The sequence below is a fragment of the Dicentrarchus labrax genome, unplaced genomic scaffold (assembly GCF_905237075.1).
Source record: "Dicentrarchus labrax unplaced genomic scaffold, dlabrax2021, whole genome shotgun sequence".
Lineage (NCBI taxonomy): Eukaryota > Metazoa > Chordata > Actinopteri > Moronidae > Dicentrarchus > Dicentrarchus labrax.
This window is the reverse complement of record NW_026136721.1, coordinates 27,243,447-27,268,567: the sequence shown is the minus strand read 5'-3', so window position 1 is coordinate 27,268,567 and position 25,121 is coordinate 27,243,447. Positions and strand designations below refer to the sequence as shown.

The 25,121-nt window shown below is 40.8% G+C and overlaps 1 protein-coding gene across 6 annotated transcripts in view; it reads left to right on the top strand.

Moving 5' to 3' along the window:
* Positions 1–20,085, top strand: part of gab1 (GRB2-associated binding protein 1) — a 51,332-nt gene extending 31,247 nt beyond the window's left edge. For 5 of the 6 annotated variants that reach the window (XM_051384308.1, XM_051384309.1, XM_051384313.1 and 2 more), the window contains 11 exons: positions 2,423–2,551; positions 3,240–3,405; positions 6,394–6,619; positions 7,309–7,994; positions 10,176–10,270; positions 10,884–11,181; positions 13,541–13,633; positions 14,970–15,063; positions 15,724–15,835; positions 17,966–18,094; positions 18,202–20,085. In XM_051384308.1, coding sequence (XP_051240268.1) covers positions 2,423–2,551; positions 3,240–3,405; positions 6,394–6,619; positions 7,309–7,994; positions 10,176–10,270; positions 10,884–11,181; positions 13,541–13,633; positions 14,970–15,063; positions 15,724–15,835; positions 17,966–18,094; positions 18,202–18,360 — 2,187 coding nt within the window. In that variant the 3' untranslated portion in view covers positions 18,361–20,085. The remainder of the gene's footprint in view (positions 1–2,422; positions 2,552–3,239; positions 3,406–6,393; positions 6,620–7,308; positions 7,995–10,175; positions 10,271–10,883; positions 11,182–13,540; positions 13,634–14,969; positions 15,064–15,723; positions 15,836–17,965; positions 18,095–18,201) is intronic. The other variant, XM_051384310.1, reaches the window with a different exon arrangement.
* The last annotated feature ends 5,036 nt before the right edge of the window (positions 20,086–25,121 follow it).

Below are 25,121 nucleotides of genomic sequence, written 5' to 3'. Positions count from 1 at the left end.
TGCTTTTAACTGTGACTGACCCTTAACGTCCTATCACCTGTGGATTTAAAATTTGATTTTGATCTTAAATGTTGAGTTTGCATATTATTTAGATTAATACATTTTGACTGTCACAGGAGTGAAAAGCTGTTGATACATCATTTTTGCTGTTATCTTTTTGCATTATTTCCTTGATGTACTAATTGTGGCTCATTACAATATTTGTACTCTCTATGCCAATTTCTTCCATTTTGATAATTAAATTATAAGATTAGATTTATATACTTAATATACCAGATTCAGTGTGTTTTTTATGACTTTTTCTTTCTATTGTGCCACTATAAAGGGGCTGTCCTTTTATAGCAGCCCATTTTTATGATCTCTGGGTGTCTACATTATGCTGCTTGTGGAGCTGTTTGATTTGTAATTGTGCAGAAACTGCTTATCATAGCCAGTGAGTACTGTATATAGTGCCTGGTTTCCTTTTTTATCTCTTAATTGTAATTGACCTGTTGTTTTCTTGTGTGAACTTTAAGGGATTTCTACTCCATGTCTGTTAAGCAGTTTTGTTAAACAGGTCTCACTTGCGTCGTTCTTTAGCATGTACAACTTACCCAGTTGTCAACACTCACCATGGGCGGGCCTGGCCTCGCTGTAACCTAAGCCCTGGGTCCTTCTGTTCCCCACAGGGTAACTTGACCCAAGATTGCTTTGTCATGTGCCGGAGAAAGAGGTTCCCTCTCCACACCCACCGTCTTTGTCTGACCAACACAACACAGACACATCAGTGGTGTTTTTTTGCACACTCACTTTAGCTTTTATAGTTAAATTTGGTATTTAAGTGGGCCTGTCTCAAAGGAGGTAGGTTTAATAGGTTTAAGCCTCATTTGGACTATGTGGGTGTGTTTGTGATTATATAATGCAGTCCTTTTGAACTACAGTGTGTGAAACATGTGCTACATGCGTGAGTGCAATATGTCAGTGTGGGATGTGATTTTGTTTTCTTTTTGTATGTAACTGTGTGTTATTTAATGTTTTAGTGTGTTTGTCCATGTGACACGTCCGCGTGCCTGCGGCTTAAAATTGAAGGGCTTTGTTCCTTCATTCTGTTTGTGGAGGGAAAGGTCTGATGCTCTTCATGCTGTCTCTGTCCGGGGCTTGGCCCGCTAACAAAGGACACCCTGTAGATGGAAAAACAGCTAAGGGATGAAAAACTCAAGCCCTCAGCATTATTAATACCGGCAAAATCTTACCCCAAAACAACAACAGCAAAGCTTTAGTTTGCATACCTCACACTCTGTTGGTATGCACCCTGATCTGTCTGATCTCAGTGGTGGTTGTTTGTCTACCGGGTCTTGTCTATCATTTCAAACTCACATTCCAAATAGCACTGGGAAAGTTTCTGGTACTCAGTTGATCATCAGATTTTGTTTTCGTACTACCTATTCACACACACAAAGTGTCCATACATAGCCTACTTTGCTAGCTTTAGCAATACAAGGAAGTAAATCATTTTTGAATAAACCCCCTTTCTTATTATATCACCCAGCAGTTGCTCAAACAAGTCTTGCTAGTATTTTGTGGAGACCTTATTTTGAGCTCTAAAGCAAAACATTCAGCTGAACTGCCATGACTCAACAAAATCACAAGTTCATGACCCCATTGAGTCTGCATTTAAATGAATCACTGCTGGATGTGTTCTCTAAATAAAACTACAAACACCATGAGGTGGAAAACACAATCTTAAAACGGCACAGTGTCAGTGTAGGGCCAAAATTATTTCTTGCTTCTTGCTTCATATTTATTTTGAAGCTCCGAAGAGGCTTTCTTCCCTCTCACCAACCTTTATCTTTTAAACAACAACCCATGATATGACTGCTATGCATGATATGTAAACAAGTTCTGAAGCTGTATGGTTTGTTTTTTTCTGCCAGTAAAATAGCTCTGTATTCTGAATCTATGAACTGATATATTCAATTATCCCATATAATAAGGATAATTAGGATAAGTATTATATTACTCAATCTCTTTTTTTTTTCTCTGTCTGCTATGCTTGAATTTAAAGTCTCCTGTCTGCTTTGTGGTGCATTTTTCTCACAGACAACAGCTCCCATTTGAAAGAAAAGACCTAATTGCCTGTTTCTCTTTATAGATTTGGTTATTCGCCCCAATCAGGGTGCTAGACCAAACTATGTGGCTTTTGTTCTGGTTATCCCAGACACATATTTCTGGTTGCGGGCCTCTTCCCTCTGGCTCTGAGTATTCTTCAGTGAGGGCAGTGCAGCTGGTCGAGAATGCACACAGAGACACAAGCTATGCTAGGACACATTGGCTAAACTGGAAAAATAAAGCATTTGGCCAGCCTGTGGTCAGTTGGGAATGGAGCAGTCATTGTGAGAACACACATATAACCTTTGGCCTCATTTCTGTGCTCACCCTGCAGGCATGGAAGAAGCGGTGGTTTGTTCTTCGCAGTGGCCGTCTGACAGGCGACCCAGACGTGTTGGAGTACTACAAGAATGACCATGCCAAGAAGCCCATCCGTGTGATTGATCTTAACTTGTGTGAGCAGGTATGGTTCCTAATTACCATCAACCTGCATAAGAGCCCAGTTCCATGTTTATGCATATATGATTCATGCTTGAAGAAGTCCAATTTTAACAGAGTTTCACACACAGTGTCACAATTTATCCCCTCATGTAGCCATTTAAGACACAGATATTAGCCTTTTCCCCTTTTCCTCAAAAACCAATAAAAGTTGAACTTTTAAAACCCTGAGCCTTGCTGCTAATATTTAAAAAATATTTGACATTTATGCATTTTTGTGGAAAACTATGTAACTTTTATAGGTGTAACTTGAATGCAGTCATCGTTGCCAAAGAACACAAACTAGAGTTAACTCAAAAAAATCTTGGAGGGTTTAAGATGCAATGATATTATCTATCTATTTTAGTTTAGTCAATAAAAGAAATAGCAGTCACAATTTTCTCTAGCCCAAGGCAAAGTCTTCAAATAATTAGTCCAAGATGCCAACATATTCATCATATAATGCAAAGAAACTAAGTAAAATCTGACAATTCAGCTGGAACTTGGGAATGTTTTTAAAGTTGAGTAAAAATGATGATTCGCTTACGAATCAGTCAATCATCAGTCTACTTGTCACTTTCATGTACATTTCTCTTTGACCAGCTGTAAATTCAGTCATGTCTTTTTTTCTTGACTGATGCCATATTAAACTAATATGTTTGTTACCCTTTCAGGTGGACGCTGGGCTGACGTTCAACAAGAAGGATTTGGAGCACAGCTTCATATTCGACATCAAGACCATTGACCGTGTCTTCTACCTGGTGGCTGACACCGAAGAGGAGATGAATAAGTGGGTTCGCTGCATCTGCGACATCTGTGGTTTTAACCCCACTGATGACGGTAAGGATGGGCATTTGATAGCACATCACTGCTGCCACCCATCAATATAATATCAGTCAGTCAGGAAAATCCCCTTTAATTGCTTATGTCTTTAAAGCCTGTTTTTATGGAACAAACTAGAAGTGAGGTCTCCAGTAGGGGTGGAAGTGGCAGATTACATCTGTACTGCCAAAAAGCAATGATGAACAGGCTTGAAAACATCTATGCTGCTATCTTTGTCTCTGAGGCTAGAGACTGCGATTGCATTGATAAAAGCACTGTGTTTATATTATGACCAGCAGTATCATATTGCTGTTGACTAATATCCTGTTAAAATTGTAGAATATTAGTCATAACGGCTGGTCATGAAAGGCTGCAGGTCACAACCACAAAAAAGCATACAACATATACTGCAAGGCTTAAACAACACAATATTAGCCCACCTGCTAATTACTGTACATTTGATTGGTCTCTGTTTTGATGCCACTGTTGTGCCTCTCAGATATCTGTGCCTCTTTTTCTCTGAAGGAGTTAGGTGAACAGGCTGAATGTGCCAGAAAGCCTCTATTCAGCATAGTTCTCAGCTGAGGTCTAATGATCCATGTGTTGATCCTTGTGTTGTGTTGAGGCTCACGTTACTCTTGTTCCCAGTACTGGATAATCAAAGCATTGTGTGCCTGTCGGTCTCACTGCCCCTCTTTCGTTCTTTCCCTCTTATCTGGTTCTCATTCTCTCGTTTGCATACTCTTGTTTCCCTCTCTTTCTCTCCGCGTCTTTGAGCCTAATTTCAAGCTCCGCTATTCGCACCTCCGTCTTGGTCTTCGATAGTTTGTCCCCATCCTCGATTAAATGTGTTGTGAATTGGTGTTTCACTGATTTACTGTCTGACATATCACGCCACCAAGTTTCTTGTAGGAGTAGAATGTGCTTTTCAAACCTGGCAACTGAGTCACTGATTATGCTGCTCCAAGGTCGTCCCCTCCACAGTATTGTGACTTTGCCTCCACCTCTGTTACAAAGCTAGAGTTGCAGGGAACCCTGATAACAACATTCATGGCACCTCTTCAGCAGAATTATTGAAACTGGCTGTTAAAACCCGGATGTGCAAACAAACAGTAAGCCTATTCAAGGAGAAACTACAAACAAATATCCTTGCAGATAGCCTTCCACACAGTTCTTAATACAAAAGAATGTCCCTGGCTCTCCCTTTTGCGCATGCTTACACTTCTCTGCATGTGAGACCCAACTCCCACTCCTCTGTCATGTGTGGCCACGTTAGAGTGCCTCATAGCTGGACAGATATTAGAGGAGGGAACATTAGGGGGAACAAAGACTCTGAGGGACAGTGTGTAGGAGTTATAGATGAGCAGAGGGGATTTTCCCTTTTCCTGTATGAATCAGCACTTAAAGCTTCAACAAACTGATAGAGAAAAGGGAAGATAGCCAAGGAGAGCGGAGCAAATAATGCACTGTAAAGAGTGAGTACATTTCTATACTTTTAAAAGAAGAGAAAGGGGGAGGGGGGGCTTGTGAGTTGTGGAGTGGGAGGAGAACTGTGAAAAGGAGAGAAAAGTAGAACAACGTGGAATGAAAAGATATATATATATATATATATATATATATATATATATATATATATATATATATATATATATATATTTCACCAAGCATACGCATCAGCCATCTTGGCAACAATCAGCTCCAGCAGAAGGGTTTGAAAAGGACTCTGACATTTGAAAACTCAGTGTGACAAAGCAGAGACCTTGAGGAAATGCTGTCTGAGAAGGAGTGCGTGGGATTCTGAAGGCACCATATTCAGACTCCAGACAAAAAAAATTAAGCTTTTAAGTAGGTTTCATGTGTGTATGTGTTGGACATGAAAATGATGGAAAATGGATGAAAATACTAATTCTTGATGGTGTCTTCTGTGTGTTTCAAGTTGATATTGCCAGTGTTATTTAGGGAATCTTGTCACACATATGTCACACTTCACAGACATATAATGTCCTCCACGTTAAGCTGGACAGCCTGCTGTATTTGAAAAGGTTTATTTCCCCCAGGATCCACCCAAGTAGGAAGTGAGGCTATAGGTTCTTCTGGCTCATTGGATCAGTTAAGAAGAGGCACTCTGTGTCGTAGCTGCAGGCTAACAGCTTTGATTTGGGGTTGAGTTTAATAAAGAGTGTGTGGCGAGCTATTCCAAAGAGATATCTGAGATCTGTCCTTGAGTTGTTCATCAGAGCGAGCCTACACACATCAGCTGCTCAAACGCGGACATTATAGAGACATGAAGTTGAGGTAGTGTCAGTCAAAATGCTGCTGGTGACTATAGACTGTTACATTGGAATTGGGTTGCTAGGAAACAGCTTGGGTCCAAGTTTACTCTGCCAGAGTTGACATTGGCAAACACAGCTTGCTGTTTACTTTCTGCCTAATATCATCAGTCACCAACATCACCTGCACTGTCTCAATAGGCTTTACACGTCCACAACAGGAGAAGTGCCCAACTTCCTTGGATGTCTGGGGCTTCTTTAGGAGCCACGAGGTTAACAAAAATGTGAAATACAAATGTACAACAATGTGGTTGCTGCCCCGATTACTTACCACAAAGCCACCGTACCGTGTGTAAGCCTGATCAGTCATTCACTGACATCTGCTGAGCTAAGGGTGACAGATCTTGATGACATCTCGTTTTTTGATCACTTGTCACTTGATTACAGTCTAAACAATAACTCATTCATTATACAGCCTTTTGTTGTATAAAATGACACCACTGCCTCCCCCCCAGAAGGGTGAGACCTTATTTCATACAAGTGCTTTCATTTCTTCTGGTTTTAGTGGGGGTGATCATTAATTCAGTGACTGTGGCCCATGTCTTCTGTAGTCAGCTGTAGAAAAACCTGTACTGTATTTGTCCTTTCAATACTTTGTGGCACACGTGGTTTGGGGATTACACATAAACATAGCCATGCTGGAATTAACTCCGACCTTCTCATTTGTTTCCTCCAGAGGCAGCAAAAGCTGCTCACCAGTCAGCCATCGGAGGCCTTGTGGTGGATACCCCCCCACACCCAGCACTGGGTAATATTGTTGGTCCAGCAGCAGTGCTGTCCAATGTGCCACCTCCATACCAGCCGGTCAGTGTGCGACACCTGGACTCTCAGTCCAGTTCAGAGGAGCCTCAGGATTACCTGTGGCTGGTCAACTGTGAGAGCAAAAAGCCTGAACCCAACAGGTGAGTTTGTTTTGTCAATGTATGCTTATATTCACTGTGCTGGAGTGCTATACTGTGACATAAGCTTCTCTCTGTACATTTTTCCAGCCCATTTATTTTTTTTGTACTGCCACTCTCGCCCTTCTCTCTGCTGTGTGGTGTGTAGCTCAGTGCAGCTTCACTCTCCATTGGAGGGAGACCAGGAGTATTTGCTCCTGGAGGAGTGTGAGAGCAAGACTCTTCCACCCCAGACTAGTCTGTGAGTGGCCAGCCTTTCAGCTGGAACTGCCTGCTTGTGTGAAGTGCGACACATGTACAACAAAACAAAGACATGAAAAACAAAAACACATCAAAAATTGCTTTGCTGTAAATTAACATGGCATCTGTAGATGATTATTGCTGCTGGATTTGTTATAGATCAGCACAGACTGAGTTGTACTTTACTTAACACCGTATTAATTTAGTCATTTCCCGCATGTTTAGAAATGACCCAAGTACCTCAGTCCTCCACTTGACCCCAAAAGAGGTGCTAATATGTCAAGAGGTGTCAAAGATGAATGATAAGAGATGTTTGTGTATAATTTCAGGTTACTAACTATGGCTTGCAGACAGTGCTGTGAAGGCTTACTCTGACTGAATGGATTTCTTAGCTTCTTTAAATCAATTGTAGATATTTAATTCTCTGATGTACCTGTTTATTGTCTTGTTAGAGCCCATGCTGAGTGTTCCAAGTCTACCTCTTCAGAGACGGACCTGAATGACAACCTCCCCTCTCACCGCACGCCCACATCCTCCACCTCCTCGGCTAAACACACCTCACACAACGGCTTCTTCCCACAGCACCCGGCCCCTGCCTCCGCCTCTTCCATCTACGACTCGCCTCCATCACGCGGTGCCTCGCTCTCAACTGACAGCGGCCTTTACCACCTCCCTCGCAGCTACTCCCAGGACACTGTGCTGCTCCCTAAGTCAGCCTCCTCCCCCTCAGCCCATCCGGACAGCGGGGATGGCTCTGAGCTCTATGTCTTCAACACACCATCACGGAAGCCCTCAATGGAGACACAGATCCGCAACCTTTCCATCAGTTATGATATCCCACCAACACCTGGCGCAAACTGTACCTACCAGGTGCCCCGCACTTTGTCAATGTCGACAGGGGTAGTAGGCTCAGAGGGTGGGGGAGATGTAGTACCCCCTCCCAGACCACCCAAGCCTTCGCTCAGTTCCACCTCAGGACCCCCGCCACCCCCTGCTGAGCGCTCACCTACGGACACCTATTGTGTGCCCCGCTCAGCGTCAGAGACGGATGGAAACTACTGTGTGCCTACTAGTGCTGGGAATAAGGCTTTACGCAGCAACACTATTGGCACTGTGGACTGTTCACGCATCCGCAAAGGTTTGTGTCGGGGAGAGTTTTGTTTTTTTTCTTTTTTGTTGTTGTGTGATTAGAGATTTTTTTATGCATTGCGAAACTGCTATGAAATTAGAACATTTTCTTCATGATCTTAAAATATTTCAATTTAAATATAGCGTTTAATAGGACACACATTCACAAAGTGTTGTATAAGATTTTGACCTTTATGTGGAATGATATTTTTCATCATCTAGACATTATAAATGACCTTATAAGGCTTTTGCACAGCTTTTATGTGGGCATTCTGTACCCTTTTCACTTTCTTTTGATGGATGATAAGAGACATCACCGGAGCTTTTGGCATGTTTTCTTCCGGCTGCAATCCCTATTTTCATCTTCTTTACTCTTCTGTTCACAATCCATTCAAACTGTCAAAAGCTTATCAGACGTGAACACGGAGCAGACGGTTTTCTGCAGATGTCTTTAGGGTCTTGGTGATTAAGAGTCTTGACAATTAAGAAAACTTTGAGCAGCAGTTCCGACCATATATATTGGTTATAATACTCAGTTCTAACATTTAAAAGAAAGCAAGTTATATGAACAATCATCTCCATATGCCCTCACTTGTGGACAAATACAAGCCTTCTGTTGCATCATGGAAACCACAGATATCTTTGGCTAGTTATTAGCAGAGCCTTCTTTGTTGTACATTCACTGTGCTGTCACTTAACTATGGAGCACTGGTGCTGTTCTGTAAATCTAACAGCACAAGACACATACATGTGATGTTTAAAATACTGTATTATCTTCTTCTGAATAGGCAAGAGATGCATTTTATAGTAACAGTTGAATAAAATTAGAAAGTAAAGTAGATCTAATTAGAACACTTTACGTTTGTAACACCAATCAATGGACGGCACCCTTTGTAGAAAGGCTTAAAATAGATAGAATACAACTTTCTGACAAGAAGAGAGAAACTTATGGAGTAAGGTGGGACACAACATATATTCTTCCACTTACTCCTCCCTCTTGTGGTGATAAATGTCATTACAGAGGTATTAGTGGCAAGATTATTTTTTACAAAAACCCAAGAGAGCCTCAAGTCTTTGGTGAAACTTAGTATATTTTTAGTCTTACCTGTGCCACACACAAGCTTTCAGACTAGTAGTCATTGCAAAAATACTAAACATGACAGGTTCGTCAGATGAGGTGTGTGAATTTATGTTGAATGAAGTCGTTGTTGTTGTGAATATTCCTCCCAAAACGTGACTGGGTTGAAGGATTTATTGATGACCAATAAACAGGCGAGTGTATCCAGAGGTGAGGGGAACCTAAATGAAAATATGTTAAAGAACCATTGAACCCAGCTTATGTGAATTTTTGTTTCTTAGAGGGCAGCTACAATATTTCAAAGTAATGACATTTCTCATTGTAAATATTCCCGCTCATGGTCTTCCCCCACTCAGTCTTCCTCCGCTGACACTCTCATTTGCCTTACAAACCTCTCTTAGCTCTGCTGTGGTTCTTGTGGCTGTAAGTGAAATGCATTAGTGACTGCATCAGTGCCTAATGAGATTGCAAAAACAATAATAATGGGCTACACAGTAGAGCTCTTACATATAGCTGCTGAGCTTTATCCCACTGAATAAAAGAATCTTTACAGAGTCATGAAAACATTTTGATTAGATCTCTACTGTGTGTATTATTGAGATTATTCTATAGCTTAAAGGTCCAGTGTGTAGGATTTAGTGGCAGCTAGCGGTGTAATTGCACATAGCAACTCCCTCGCTTACCCCTCCCTTTAAAAGCGTGAAGAACTTACGAAAAAACTGAAAACATCCCTATCTAGAGCCAGTTAGGTTTGTCCCTTCTGGCCTGCTGTATATGCCAGTTCAACATAGCGGACTCCATGTAAGGCGTCTGTAGATAAAAACGGCTCATTCTAAGATCACAAAAACACAAAGATTCCTATATTTAGGTGATTATGCAGCAATGAAAGTATTATATTCATTTTGTGTCAATAGATTCTCCTAAATGTTACACACTGGACCTTTTTAAAGCAGCTTGAAATTTGGCATATAGCTTTGATATGGGAAGTGTAGGCTAATAGTTTGTCCTGTGTTTGATGAAATTACTGAGTACTAAATGTCTAATCCCATAAAGCTGCAGTATGTATGTTGCAATTATGTGTATATTTGGTAATTTTATTGATTTTTTTTGCAGATTTTGGATCCCAGGATTGCTACGACATACCTAGATCATTCCCTTCTGACAAAAGCTGCTCATTTGAGTTCAATGAGAACCTCAGCAGCTACTTTGTAAGTTTTCTTCCAAGGTTCACCAGTGTATGAGCTCCCAATTCTGTTTTGGGAACATTGCTGTGCTTTCACGTACTGGCAGACTGTTTAAAGGGACGTTTTCATGGGAAAATTGGCTGATTAAAAAAATATCAAAATCACAGTATAGACAAATACGACATCCAAATAACAGAAGCTGCATAATAAAGGTAAAATTTGTGACAAAGCAGCATTATAATGAAGTACTGTAATGCTGCAGAGAGCCCCTGGCCTACAGATGTTCCAGATATAAGAAAATGCGTGTTTGATACAGACCCTAACAAATGTCACGTCAGCATGATTTAATAGATTATGGTATTCTGTTTTTCTTTATTGCTGCCCAATAGAATACACGGCTACATAAACAAGCCTGCTACATGCAGTGTATTTATTAACTTTTTTTTTTTTTGGAGAATCATACACATGTAGGCGTACTCACAAAGGAAAACAAGCGCCTTACCAAAACATATTGGGCCTACAGTTACCCAGTTAACTGTTGGTGCTTCTTGGCTTACAATAAGGTTTAGAGGCAGCCGTGTACAATCTTGGTCTGTCCTCTGTTTGTGAACCTGTATGTATGCCTTGTCTCCCACAGAAAAACAAAGGAATGATGCCAGTGGGTAGCCAGTCCACAGAGGAGGTAGACCAGAACTATGTACCCATGAGTGCCAACTCCCCATCACACCATCACTCGGGCAGTTTGCCAGAGCCGATGCACGAAGCGAACTATGTGCCCATGACCCCAAGCACCATGGAGTTCTCCTCCCTCGGAAAGCAGGTCCCCCCACCCGCCCACATGGGCTTTCGCTCCAGTCCCAAGACCCCTCCTCGCAGGCCAGTGCACGGTGACCAGCCCCCACCTGTCGACCGAAATCTCAAACCTGATCGCAAAGGTGAGAGGCCGATGGGTGTGCATGCATGTATAACTGGGACTAGGATCATAAATGTTCTATAGGTTTGTTAAGTTCTTGCTGCAGGGTTGATGTGTGCTGAAGTTTATTGTTGCACTTAACATTTTCCAGTATGCTCGGTATTCACTAATGCAACAACTGACCATGCTTTGTCTCACACTCAGCTGCTATTCTCACAGTGCTGGCTCATGGTCATAAAGCCATCTGTAAAAAAAAAACTTTTCCATCCATTCTCAAAGCAGTGTCTTTATTCTTCATACTTCAGTAGTTGTTATTGATGTGGAAAAATGTTTTCTCATTTTGTTGCCCTTGGTTTTTCTGGTGTATTAAATACAACCATCTTCCTCTGCGCCTGTCCTTGACTAGCTTATTTCACCTCTTGATGAATTAGTTTAGTGCCTGCTACATCCTCTTACATCCAACACAGTAAGCTCCTTGTCAAAAGCACTTTTGTCCCGAGCTCAAGAGGCCCTGTAGACCATTTTGGAGGGGGCTGGTCCCTGTGCCATGGAGTGACCGAAGCCCGGAGTGGTCACCTCCGTCCCCTTTGTTCCCTTCATCTGAATGGAGCTCTTTGATGAAAGACCTAATAGCAAAGGGAATTACAATCTGGGCAGATTGAAAGGCTGAGCAATGGGCAAAGAGAGAAAGAGAATTGAAGGATGTCAGAGAGACAGGGAGTCATCACGTAGGCAAACTAAAAGCCAGGGCTGTTATTGTCGCTGAAGAAAATAGGACATGTTATGGACTTCTACATTTCCCAGTGGGGAATCCTCCCATGCACAACTTTTGCTCTTTTTTGGTCCCGTGACCTTTGAGCCAGTCATCTCCAGATTTGGCATGCACCGTCTCTGGACTGTAATGACTAACAGTTACAAAAAAATACTGTTTTACTCCAAATCATCCGGCTGCTATACTACAGGCCACCAAAAAAACATTACTCAAAGCCGTCTGTCTCGACTCCAAAATCATCGCTGCCAGTAGCAAATCAATTTCTAAGCAGCTCATCAGCACTATTGTGGTTGACCAATTCTCTCACATAAAGAAAATCAGCCTTTAAAAATGTGTAATTATCTGCTACAGAATATTTTGATGCATTGGTCATAGAATCAAGTTTGCTTTCAAGAATTTTCAGAAAGGTACGACAGTAAAAAACTATTGCCCCTTTTGTATTTGTAGCTGTGTCGTTCTTAATTTTTCTTGCTATCTATCACTTAATTTATCTCATTCAGGTCCAGCAATTCCAAGTTTCTATTTGTTCTGTACTGTTTCTCACAGGATCTTACTTGTCTGTCTTCACTGTATTTGTTTTGGTTTTATTAGGAGAGCTAAGAAACACAAATGTATCATGTCTAAGTCTTTTTTTGGGGGGGGGGCGGGGGTTCTTCTTCTAATAGCATATTGTTGATGCATTTTAATGTTTTAATGTACAGCACTTTGTAATTGATTATTTGAAAGGTGCTAAACAAACATGAATTATTATCATAGTTTAGATTCAACACTCAATCCCACTTACATTTAACACTTAACGTGCTGGGTAACTTGGATCTTGGATTCAAGCTACTTGGATTTGCTAAACTCTGTGGGCAAATACATTTTTAAATGAACAGAATATAACATGCTCCTATTGATTTTTCATTGGATATGATTACTTTCTTTATTTACCATGAGCCATGCAAAATTCCTCTGTACTGTGGACTAATTCAACTCACTGCCAGCTATGTTCATCCTGTTTGCACTTCTTTCTCTCTCTCTACTTCGGTTGTTTCAGCCGTATGTAGTGAAGGCTTTGACATCTGTGTTCAAGGCCGGCAAACAGCTTTTACTTTATTAACACTATGATATGTGATTTCTCTGAAATGAATTATCTTTCTTTGAGATTGCGGCACATTTAGGTTTTTGCTCTTGTCAGCACTGCAGAAAAATGTTGTTATCAGTGTGTTAATGTAAAAGGAGCTACAGAATGTGCCTCGTCAGTAAGTTACTCTGTTCTGCAGATTTGTGTGTGCTCTTCTCAACATGACATGGTTTCTCAGTGTACTCTCAGTGCTTATACACAGCTCATCGTGCATGCACAGCTGTGATGTCAGTCTTTGTGTGGGAAGCCGTGGTGCATGGAGTGAGGTGCATGTTGGGCAGTATGGGTCTGCTGTTGTCATGACAATCATCCTCTTGATAACTGTGCTGCACAGAAAAGGTGATTGGGTGTACATGAGGGTGTAGTTTTGTTCAGCAAAGTCTCGTCTTTTGCTTTGCATGGCAGGGCGGTTGTTACAGTAGGGCTTAACTGTTGTGATCACCAAAAATTTTATAATAAGCAAAGTCTTCTTTCACCAATCAGGTCAGAGTCCTAAAATAATAAGAGCAAAAGGTGTCGGTTTAGAGCGAACCGACTCTCAAACCGTAGGTGAATTCCCGAGGGGACGACGCAAGGGTAGGTACTCTACACTGAACTGCCATTGTGTATCTGAAAACCTTCCATTCTTTGACCTGTCCAAACTCTGCTTCATCTTGACTCTTTGCATGTTTTCAATAGTGTACTGTGGGATTTCTCTTGTTTCTCAGGCCTGCTGGTGCTATAAAAGATTAACTGTGTGAAAACCCAGAATCAATTTAACTGTACCTTTTCATACTTCTGGAGATACCCAAATAGGTTTAAAAATATAACATGGGTGTCAGAGCTGTCACATTAATCCAGTCTTATTATTTTAAATCCCAGCAGGAGGGGGATGAGTGTGCACTTCATGCATGGTGGATTTCACTCGATACCATTTTGAAGCTCGTGAGCAGTCACAACATGCTTTTAAAAATAAACCTAAATATCTCACTCTATTGTGACTACTTACATGCAGTCAACCAAATAACTTACTAACATTTCTCTTCTCAAACATTTCATTTTATGTTTTTCTCTCACATACTGTGCTTCCAAAAACACACATTCACAGGTAGCAGCCAAAACAGAATTATTGTCACAAAAACACTCACATGGCTCTGGAAAGTAGTAGATAGCTGCTCAGGAGGAAATTGAACAGAGATATCATCTTATGAAAGAGAGAGCAGTGGCTTCATAAGTATGTAGTTTACAATGTTTTAGTCACAGAAGCCATGGGTAATGAGAATCTATGGTGAACATCTACTGTATAGTGAGTCGCCATATTAGGTTGTGATAACATGTAAGCTGTTACATTACACACAATTTTGCATTGTACATACAGGCCCATTGTTTTCTGTTTTTATTGTTTTCCCACCCTTTTAAAGGAAACTTAATGGTTCAAACTACATTTCACAGATTTAATGTCTTGGTCTTCACACATCACAAAAATCTCATCTCAGTTTGCAAAAGACAAAATTTGCTTGTGATGAAGATATATTTTTTGGGTGATAGAAATTGAAGGGATATATTGGGGGAGTGGAAATGAGTCATTTGTGATTTGTAAGGCAATACATTATGAAACCAGAGTTGCATTGCAAATGGCATTTTAAAATCTAATTTTCTAGGTTTTGTTTGTAGGATTTTCTTTTATAAAAGCTGAAAATATAGTGAGAAATGTTTGTATGGTTTACATATACATTCATTGTGTCATTTGTTCCAGTCATGATCTGCCTTAGAAACATTTTATAAAGTTATGATTAAAACAACCAAAACACTATGAACACATTAATTCCACATAATATAAAACTCCTGCCGTTGACCTTTGTCAGCCTTACTTACATGTAAATTAAGTATGTGTCTTAAGCACGGACTGATTGCTATGTGTACCTTGCTTCAGGAAGACCTGCTCCACTGGAGATTAAACCACTGCCAGAATGGGAGGAGCCCTGTACACCTGTCCGCTCGCCTGTCACACGGTCATTCGCTCGGGAGTAAGTATCTAAAATGTTCAGCAACATTTTTCATAAATTTACATTTTGCTAACAACAACTAAGGGCATGTTCACACTTCTCTGCTTTCCTATCAGCCCTGGGGGGGGTTCAAGTGTGGGAGGCGGTCTCAAAACAGACACTGTGCCTCACATCTCATCGACAAGAGTGGAGTGCTTTTCTAAGTTGAGAAAAATGTGACTTTATAAAGGAGTACGACATGGGACTACAAAAACAAATTGCTGTGCATCATCTTATGGTGCCTAAAGCAGCTGATGTTGTTGTGCATTGTCCTACCTGCTTGTTATATTTCCAACACAAAACACAGTTGAGATTTGGTGTGAACATTCCCTTATGTAGTAGATACAATTAACTAAAGAAGTAGGCACTAACATGCCATGCATTACTGTAGTCACTTTGTTACCAAAGTAACACTGCTCAAACAAACCAGTCTGGGATATGCCTCAGAGCTACACTACATTATACTGAATGCCGTTTGTTGGCTTATCTGGGATGAGGTCTATTTCTGTGCTTAGTGCTGCAGGGACTCTTCAGGCTGCAGTGGTTTATAGTCGTGCCTGTTATGTCTGTATTATATTTTGTGCTCACCAGACACTGCCTTTGCCTCGAAGTCAGTGTGTAAACATTGTGAATGCTGCTCAGTTTCTCTAGGTTTCCAATGCCAACAAGACCCCCGTCAGTGCATAGTACGGCTTCCAGCACTGACTCCGAGGACACTGAGGAGAATTATGTAGTCATGTCCACAGATGAACCAGTATGTAACACACAACTATCCTCTGAAGTTGCATGATTACCTTTTCTATACCTCTCAAATCACAGATAATCAAAACTACAGTAAACAATCTGCTTAATGTAATTTTATTTTTATTGTGATGTGGTCTTTTGTGGTTTGTTGAACCAATTTTACATCATAAAATCTACAAAGAAAGTTTTAACAACAGATGCACCATAAATACAGTGCGTATGAGGCAGACAAAGTTTTCAGGGTTGAACATCATGCAGCCGAGAATGTCAAGCTGTAATTGTTAGCAGAAATCCCATTTCCTAAGGTATACATTAGTGTGGGCAAATCACTTGTTGCTGCAGACGGACTCCTCGACACTTCAACTCTTTTCTTTGCAGTTTCCTCTTGTCCTGCTGCCCTCCTTCCTTTATTCTCTTTTCCTTTGTTCTTTTGCATTTCAGGTATTGTGTTCTTTTAAAAAAAAAAGCTTGTCTTGTCAAAGCAGTACCCTTTCTGTAGTTCAAAAGATCCCTTTTGGTATTTTGGATTTTGGAAAATGAATTGAGTTTAGGTGTCTTTTTAGTCATTCAGTAATGTCTGCGGGAAGCAGGCACAAATGTACCCAGAATAATATTAGGCACATCAGCCGTACACTGATGGGACACCATTTCTGTCAACAGGGATTCTTTCTCTCACAGTTTGGGTATTCGATGTACCATTTTCCTATTTTTTTTTTTCTTGCTGTAACAATTTGTTAACCTTTTCCAACATTTGCTTTGATATTGTCTGCTGACTTCCTGTTCTTTCATCACTCATGTTTATTTCTTTCTCCCTAGTTCCTCATTTCTCTGGCTTCCTTAGGCCCTGGCTTCATCCATTTTCTTTTTCTTGCATTTTGTTCTTGACCATCTGCTTTTCTCTTCTTGTCTTTGTCACTACTTCCTTCTTGCTCTGTGTAGAGAGGAGTCCTTCTACTGCACAGTCCCCATCACCCCTGTAAAGAGGGAGGTGGAGGAACTTGACACCATAGAGGAGGTGAGCAGGGTTGCCAGGTTAGACATGCATGGCCTACCCTGTCAGAATGCCAGAGGTTACCAGTTGCAGATATTATTAGATCAGAAGTGCATAGTACATACTTTGTTGTGCTGTTATCACTCCCTCAACATCAGCTAGAAGCTGTGGCTTGGATACAGTTTGCAGTGATTTTTAGATGCTGTACACAATCACTTTTTCTTACAATTAGTATTTCCTAGTTTTGTCACCACCATAGTGCTAATAACTCCACCCAACTTGTAGTTAGACATTAACACTACCTATAGGCCAAACATGTACCTTTTAGTGTTGTCACAATACCAGGAATTGGACTTGTTCTTCTAATATTTACACTCTTTCCTTATCTTAAATTTGATGTCAAGATGTCATAGCAAAAAGAAAGGAAAACACAAAGTAATGTCAATGAACCACTGCTTTATTTGACAATGTGGGAATGACCATAAACTAAACTAAACAAAAACATAACAGAAACTCTGCAATCTGAACAGGTCCCAAAAACCTTGTCAGAATTCAAATGAAGATATGTTACAATCAGAGTTGCTTTGCAAAGTTATTTGTCTTTTATTGGACAGCTTTGAAAGCAACTGGATTTTTGGCATGTTGATTTGGTGCCAGTTTTTGTTGGCTGTATCAGCGAAATGGTCGAACCATGCTTCAGTGAACAAACCTTGCCAGTCTGGTGCCTGTCAGAAAGGGAACCAGTTAGACTGAATGTTCACTGATAAAACAACAGTGTCACCCGTTTGTTGTCACTGTTTTAACAACCTGTTTTTATGGACTGGGACTACTGTGCACATGTATTTTGCATTAATTGTCCATTGCAGTCTTTTATTCTGTAATTTTTTTTTTTCATCTCCAACCCTCTGTACCTGTATCTGCACCCTCTGTTGGTGTGTTGAATGCAGTTTGGACTCACAGAATATGCTTTGTGAAAGTACCAACTTTTTGGTAAATCAAATATCGGTCAGATCTCTTGCAATCTTAGCAAACAAATGTTGGTTATTGTGACAACGCTATATTGAATCAAAATATGAGCTTTGTTTCACTGTGACACCGCCTCAGAGTTCCTCTTCTGTCAATAAAAGCATCCTTTCCTGGCTTATGTAGAACATGAAGCTTGTTGCGCCCATGACTGCGGATGGTGGGAGCAGCCCTATGGTGAAGCCAAAAGGAGACAAACAGGTGGAGTACCTGGATTTGGATCTTGACCCTGGCAAATCTACCCCACCTAGGAAGGTAGGAATTTATCAATCCCCCACATCCGGAGCCGCGTGTTCACAACTACAGGAAGTCAGTTTAAAGGAATTTTAAGAACAACGCTTTTGTGTGTTTTCATTCTTCAGATGAAAAGCAACGGAACTGGCATGGCAGCGTCAGATGAGCGCGTTGACTACGTGGTTGTGGATCAGCAACGGACACAAGCCCTTAAGAGCACCCGGGAGGCCTGGAACGATGGCCGCCAATCCACAGAGACAGACACCCCTTCCAAAGGACCCAAGTGACCCTGTGGTCCCAAACGCCAACCCACCATCCAAACCTCCAAACCACTGGGCCTTTTACATTAGTGTAAGCTCTGGTTTGTGCTTTGGGACGGTCCAGCTGTCATGTTCCACCTCAGCAAGATCCTTAGTGCGTAGGGGCCAGTGGAGCTTCATAGCCACTCAACTGTCTTTAGTTTACACTGCTGCACGGCCTAGGACAGCACTGTGTGTACAGTTGTAGGGAGGGGAGTGAGCCAGGAATAAGCTGTATGCAGTATGAAAGCAGGTGGAATGACTGGACTTGTCTTCGGGGGTTTGACTTAAGCAGACTCACAAACTTTGAACATTCACTGCCTCCTATGTTGGATTAGAGTTTTTTGTTCTGTTGTTGACCTCTCAGTGGCCGGTGAGCGGATCCAGACTTTAACATTTCCTTAAATTATAATGCTGTTTGATGTCGTATTGGAGTGTAAGGGAAATCACCTGATAACATGATTACAATATTTCGTCAATGCAACACTCAACTAGTTAGGATAGCTGGTTAACAGTGTTGATTTTTTCAGTTTCTCCTGTTTGAGTCTGGTGATGTTTTTCCGTTGGCACTGATCACAGGTCAGTTTAACAGTTTTTTTTCACTAAGTTACGGTGGATGGCTGAAACTGACCCCGATCTGCGTCTGAGGCAAACTTCAAACCTGATCCCTAAGATAACCAAGTACGATAGAATTTCAGAGTTTTATTACTTTTTTTTTCTTTCGATGCAAAGGCAGTTGAACTCGTTCCTTTTACATCTAACCAAGTGCTCAATTTAAGCTTTGGATTCACTCAAGGTTTAATCCACTGAACATGATTTGATTTCCATTGACTTTGTACGTGGAGATGCTTCAATCTGTTATAATGGAAGTGCAAAGACTGTACAAAAGTGTTATGTATATAAACAGGAAAAGTGTCCTTTATTTGTATGGAATATCCAGCGTGTTTGACTCGAAGGTATATGGATTCTGCAGGGTAGAATCCTGTGCCTGACTTCGGTGGTATCAGGACTTATGATTAATGAATGAATTACTGTGAGTTTTTAAAAGAACATGACAGGTTTTCTATAAGTTATGCAAAGGTATCAAACTTAGGCTAGAGAGAGAGAAAATCAGGTACTCTTTATAAATGCATACTAATACAACTATCCATTTTCTAATTTATTTCTCAAGTTATTTCATCAGGTGGATGTCGTGTCCACTTTTAGCTCAGTATTCTTGATTCATATGGAGGAACATTTGCTAAAAGTCTGTTTTTAAAATAATTAGTTTGACAAGCGCCGGTCAATTAGTTTCACAAGTTCATGAAATCCCTAATTTCTCTCTCCTCTTAGGTTTAATTTATTACAAATTGAACTGGCATACAGTTTTGGGGAAATTGACTGCCTCCTGTAGTCGACGTGATGCATCTTTTCTAGACAGTGAAAAAGTCTTTATGTCTGCATAGATCTGTGCTTTACTAACCTGTGAACTCTCACTCAGAAGTCCCAAGCATGTGTCAACAAATCATTGCTGTACATATTTTGCCATCAATTAGATTAACATGTATCATTTGAAAAATGTGCCTACTAAGTCATCTTCATTCTACTTCACTCTTTCCTTACTGCAGTCTCTTTGTGATATGGTCTGCAAAGCTGATGATGCTTTATCTTTTTAATGAATCTCGACAGAAAAAGTAAATTTTAAAAATGGACTAAATAAAATCCAACCTCTTACGCATGTGTTGTCTTTTCTTCCATATGATTGGGAAAGGAAAAGAATAGCAAGTGAAAGAGTCCAGTGTTAAAGGTAAGTTTCTCCTGTCTTTTTTTGTTCAATCATATTTAGGTTGTAAAGTTGATACAATTTCATACATAGCTTTTGCACACAGATTTAATTTCAGCTCTCTGACAACTATATCATGGAAAATTTAACAATGTATAGTTTTTCAAGAACATTTTTGCCAGTATGATCTTATCATCTGAATACTTGAGGATCAAACACTGTAATACTATTCCTTCTAGTATGGCGCTATCAATATCTCCATCCACATAATTTCATACAAACTGAACAAAGCCTGAGGTTGTGCGTTTCTGGTTTCCCTTAATTTTTACATCTTATATATTTATACCTGAGTTCATTTTTAACTTCTTAAACCAGACCGCAGCAAGGAAACCATTCCCTATCCTTTAGTAGGCTACAATGCAAGACATGAAAATAATATATCATTAAAAATAATTATATTAATATAGTTATACATACAGTTTGGGTAGATGTAACAATTATTAGGGCCTGAGCACTGGTCGGCAAGCCCTATTGTATCTGTAGGAATTATTTTTTTCTACCTCTTCGACCGCAACATTTTCAAAAAGTCAGGAAAATTTGCACAAAATTCAAACGTGAAAACGTATGCATTTGCATGCATTTGTACCCGTGACCGGGCACCGCCTATTGGCTCAGAGTCCCGCCCTGAACACATATGTGTGATAATATAATATATAATTATAATATAATAATATATAATTAAAATATAATATAATATAATCGTGAGAGCGATATAATATAATCGTGAGAGCGCCACCTAGTGGTAAAAGGAAATGTAATTTTTTATACTTCTATGTATCTTCCAGCTGATTTTCTGACAGAAGTTCCTTAGGACATTGACGATGACATCTTATAAATCATAAGAACTTTTCGAAAATCGGCTTCCACTTTTTGGGGGGCTAAACATGCCCCAAAACTCATGAAACGTTGCACAAAATTCAGTCGTGGTGAAGGCTAACGTAATGTCTTGGTCCTGTAGATGGGCGTCGCAAAATGGCTTAACACGTCTACCTGCCAATATGTATGTGATGAATATGGTGAGTTGTCGTTGAACGCGTGGCGTGGCGTTAAATTTTGATGTACCGAGCATTAATCTGCTATAACTTGAGTGTACATAGCCCAATCGGCCCCAAACTTCACTTGTCTGATAAGAGTCCTGCCCTGAACACATCTATACGATAATATTCAGTAAAAGTGCTAGCGCCGCCTTGTGGTGGAATCTATTACACTTTTATGTATTTCTCCCAGCAGGTTGACCACATCTAGCTGAAATTTAGTCAGAAGACCTTTAGACTGTTGACAATGACATCTTATGAATCTTATGAATTTTTATTGAACTGTGTTGCCGTAGCGACGCGGCGAACATCACCTTGTTGTTTCAACATTTGATTACATTTTGCGGCGGCTAAACAGGCTCAACACCTCATGAAACGTGTCACACACTTCCCAGCAACCGACTTTATTAAAATGTAAAAGCTTCAACGGTCACATTTTTACGATTTTATGTTGGAAGACAAAACCTGAAAGTCTCTTAAGCTTATGTCAGATACAGACCCACTGTTTATTGATTATAGATTATTGATTTAATCTATTACATACAGAACATAGCTCCAGAGTTTCTACATTGTTTATTGATTATAAATTATTGATTGACCCACTGTTTAATGATTATAGATTATTGATTGAATCAACTACATATAGAACATAGCTCTAGAGTTTATTCACTGTTTATTGATTATAGATTACTGATTGAATCAACTCCATATAGAACATAGCTTTAGAGTTTATATACTGATTATTGATTATAGATTACTGATTGAAACAACTCCATATAGAACATAGCTCTAGAGTTTATGCACTGTTTGATGAGGAAATGTTAGAGGTTATAGATCTAAAAATCAATATCGGATGACAGACAGCAGCACTTTACAGCCACCATAATGTCTTACAGTCGTATTTATACTGGGGGTCTTTATTCAGACTCAGGCAGAAATAGGTTCAATTTTTATTTTGTTTTTATTGCAAAATTCTTTATGTTTTTATGGTTTTTGTTTGCTTTGTTGTTGTTGTTGTTGTTGTTGTTGTTGTTGTTGTTGTTGTTGTGGCCAAATTGTTTGTCTTTATGTTTTGTCTGCTGTATTTTTTTTTTTGTTGTTGTTGTTGTGGGAGGAAACCTGAGACCCAGGAGAAAACCCATGCAGACACAAGGACACAAAGGGAAAAAGGGAAGGATGGGGGAGAAAGGGGGAATAGGGGTGGAAAGAGGGGGGTAAAGACAGAAAGGGGGTAAGGAGAGAGGGGGAAGGAGGGGGTAAAGAGAGAGGGGGTAAGGAGAGAGGGGGGTAAGGAGGGTTTAAGGAGAGAGGGGGTAAGGAGAGAGGGGGTAAGGAGGGTTTAAGGAGAGAGGGGGTAAGGAAGGTTTAAGGAGAGAGGGGGTAAGAAGAGAGGGGGTAAGGAGGTTTTAAGGAGAGAGGGGGTAAGGAGGGTGTAAGGAGAGAGGGGGTTAGGAGGAATGGAGGGGGTTTGGCGAGGTAAAGGGGGGAGGAAGGAGGAGCTACTGTTTTCCAGCCTCCTCCACCTCACTGTCACTGTTGCCTTTCTTTAGCAGCCAGCGCATGAAACCCTTCTTCTTCTTGGGTTCCTTCTTTTCTTTTTTCTTCTCCTCCTCTTGTTTTTTCTTCTCCTTTTTTTCTTTTTTCTTCTCCTCCTTTTCTTGTTTTTTCTTTTCCTCCTTGGCTTTCTTTACTTTTTCTTTTTCTCCTCCTTCTCTTTCTTTTTTGTGGCTTTATCCTTCTTGTTTTTCTCTCCATCTCTCCGTCCAGTCTTGCCGAAGATGTTGAAGCCTCTCCTGCTCTTCTTCTGCAGGTCTTTATCCACGAGGACTTTATTCTCCTCCTCCTGCTGTTGGACTTTCTCGGTCAGGATTTTGTTTTGGTCCTCACAGCTGTGAACCTGTTGAGTCAGGATCTTGTTCTGGTCCTCACAGCTGTGAAGCTGCTGTTTCAGGATTTTGTTCTGGTCCTCACAGCTGTGAACCTGCTGTGTCAGGATGTTGTACTGGTCCTCGAACTGCTTGAGTCTCTCGTCCCAGCTCTGGTTTTGCCGGTCCAGGTCCTCAAGCTGCCTGTCCTGCAGAGCTCTGGACTCTTGCTGCCATGCTTTGTTGGTTTCCATAAAGTTGACTCTGGTCCTCGTGAGCTCCTTCTCGGTCTCACAGAGCCTCGCGGACAGACTCTCCTTCTCTTTCAGGTCTTTCATTTTTCTTTTCTTCTCCAGTCTCCGTGTCTTCCTCTCCAGGGTCTTCTGGCCACTTTTCACCCACTTGTTGTGAGAGACCAAACCCCTCCTGGTGTGGATGCTGAGCTCCTGGAGGTTCTTCTTCTCCTGTTGCACCTGTTGTAAGGTGTCCTCTTTGTCATTCAAGTTCTCCTGCAGAGCTTTGAACCTGATCTGCCAGGAGTTCTCGCTCTGCAGAAGTTTTTCATCTTTGTAGAGCAGCTGGTTCAGGGCCTCAGTCAGTCTCTGAGACAGACCCTCGTTCTCCTTGGTAAGGTTAAGGACACGGTTGTCCTTCAGTTGGAGCTGCTGCTCCACCTGGTACAACTGGTCCTTCAGTTGCTTGTCCAGTTTCTGGTGGTCCTGCTCCAGTTTCTGGTAGTCCTGCTTCTGTCTGACAGCAGCCTCCTCCTTCTCCCGTTGCAGGCTGGCCACCTGCTCCGAGTGGGATTTAATGGCAACATTCAGTTGGAAGATCTGCTGCTTGTAAGATTTAAGGGTCTCGCAGCTGTTTTTGACATCGGCTGCGAACTCCCTCTCCCGGAGTTCCAGCAGACCCTCGAGTCTGTTGATTTGCCACTTTAAATTGTGGATCTTGAAGCCGAACTTCTTCCTTTCGGTCACCAGGCTCTGCCTGTGCTCCGGCACGCTTGTCAGCTCGCTCTGCAGACAGTGGTTGCTCTCCTGATCCTGGTCCAGGTGGGCCTCCAGATGGCAGACGTCTGGGGTAGACCTTGAAGCTTCAACTTCGTCAGAAAAACAAACCCTTCTCTTTGGCTTATTATCTGGATAAGGCCCAGGATTGTTTGCTGGGACCTCTGTGTCGTTGATCAGGTCTGATCTGGTGAAGGTCATGCTGTATATGAAGGTTGTTTGTGGATCCATTGTCAGTAACAGTGTTTGCTGTGATAGACTGTGATTGTCTGTAGCGTGTCTGTAGTGGATCGACTCTTCTGGTACACGGTGCTTGTGTGTGCAGTGGAATGAGTTTAGACTCTGTGGTCCTCCTGAGGTCTCTCAAACAGATTGCAGAGTTCTAGAATGTGACATCAAAGGTTCCGTTCTGTCAGCTTTGATGTCACACGCACCAACATTCTAAAAGAGTTTTTTTTCTTTTTCCCCCTTTTTTTTGGTTTCTGTTTGAAAAGTGGGAGGAGCTTCATCAAATTCCTGAAATTCATGAATTGTTTCTTATTAATAACGTTAATTAACTGACAGCTGAAGCACTTCTATGGTTTTGGATCGAATAGACACAGTTGGCCAAACTCTCTGATTTTTCTTTCTGTGAAGAAAACTAAATAAAACAGTTTTTAAACGTTTACATTTATGTCTACACATATTTTGTTAATGTTTTCTTCCTGATTATGTTTTTAGTAATATTTTATAAAATTTGACTTAATTTGATGAAAAAACTGGTAAAATTTGTCATTTGTTTTATTTATGACTCAATTTCGTTACTTTATTAAATTATTATGGTTTATTGAGTTTTATAACCTTTTAAGTCAGGTTGTACAGAGTTTAGGGATTCAACTAACCAAAAATATATTCATACCAGTTCATTTTTAACTTCTTAAACCAGACTGCAGCAAGGAAACCATCCCCTATCCTTTAGTAGGCTACAATGCAAGACATGAAAATAATATAACATTAAGGAAAATTTGATTAATATAGT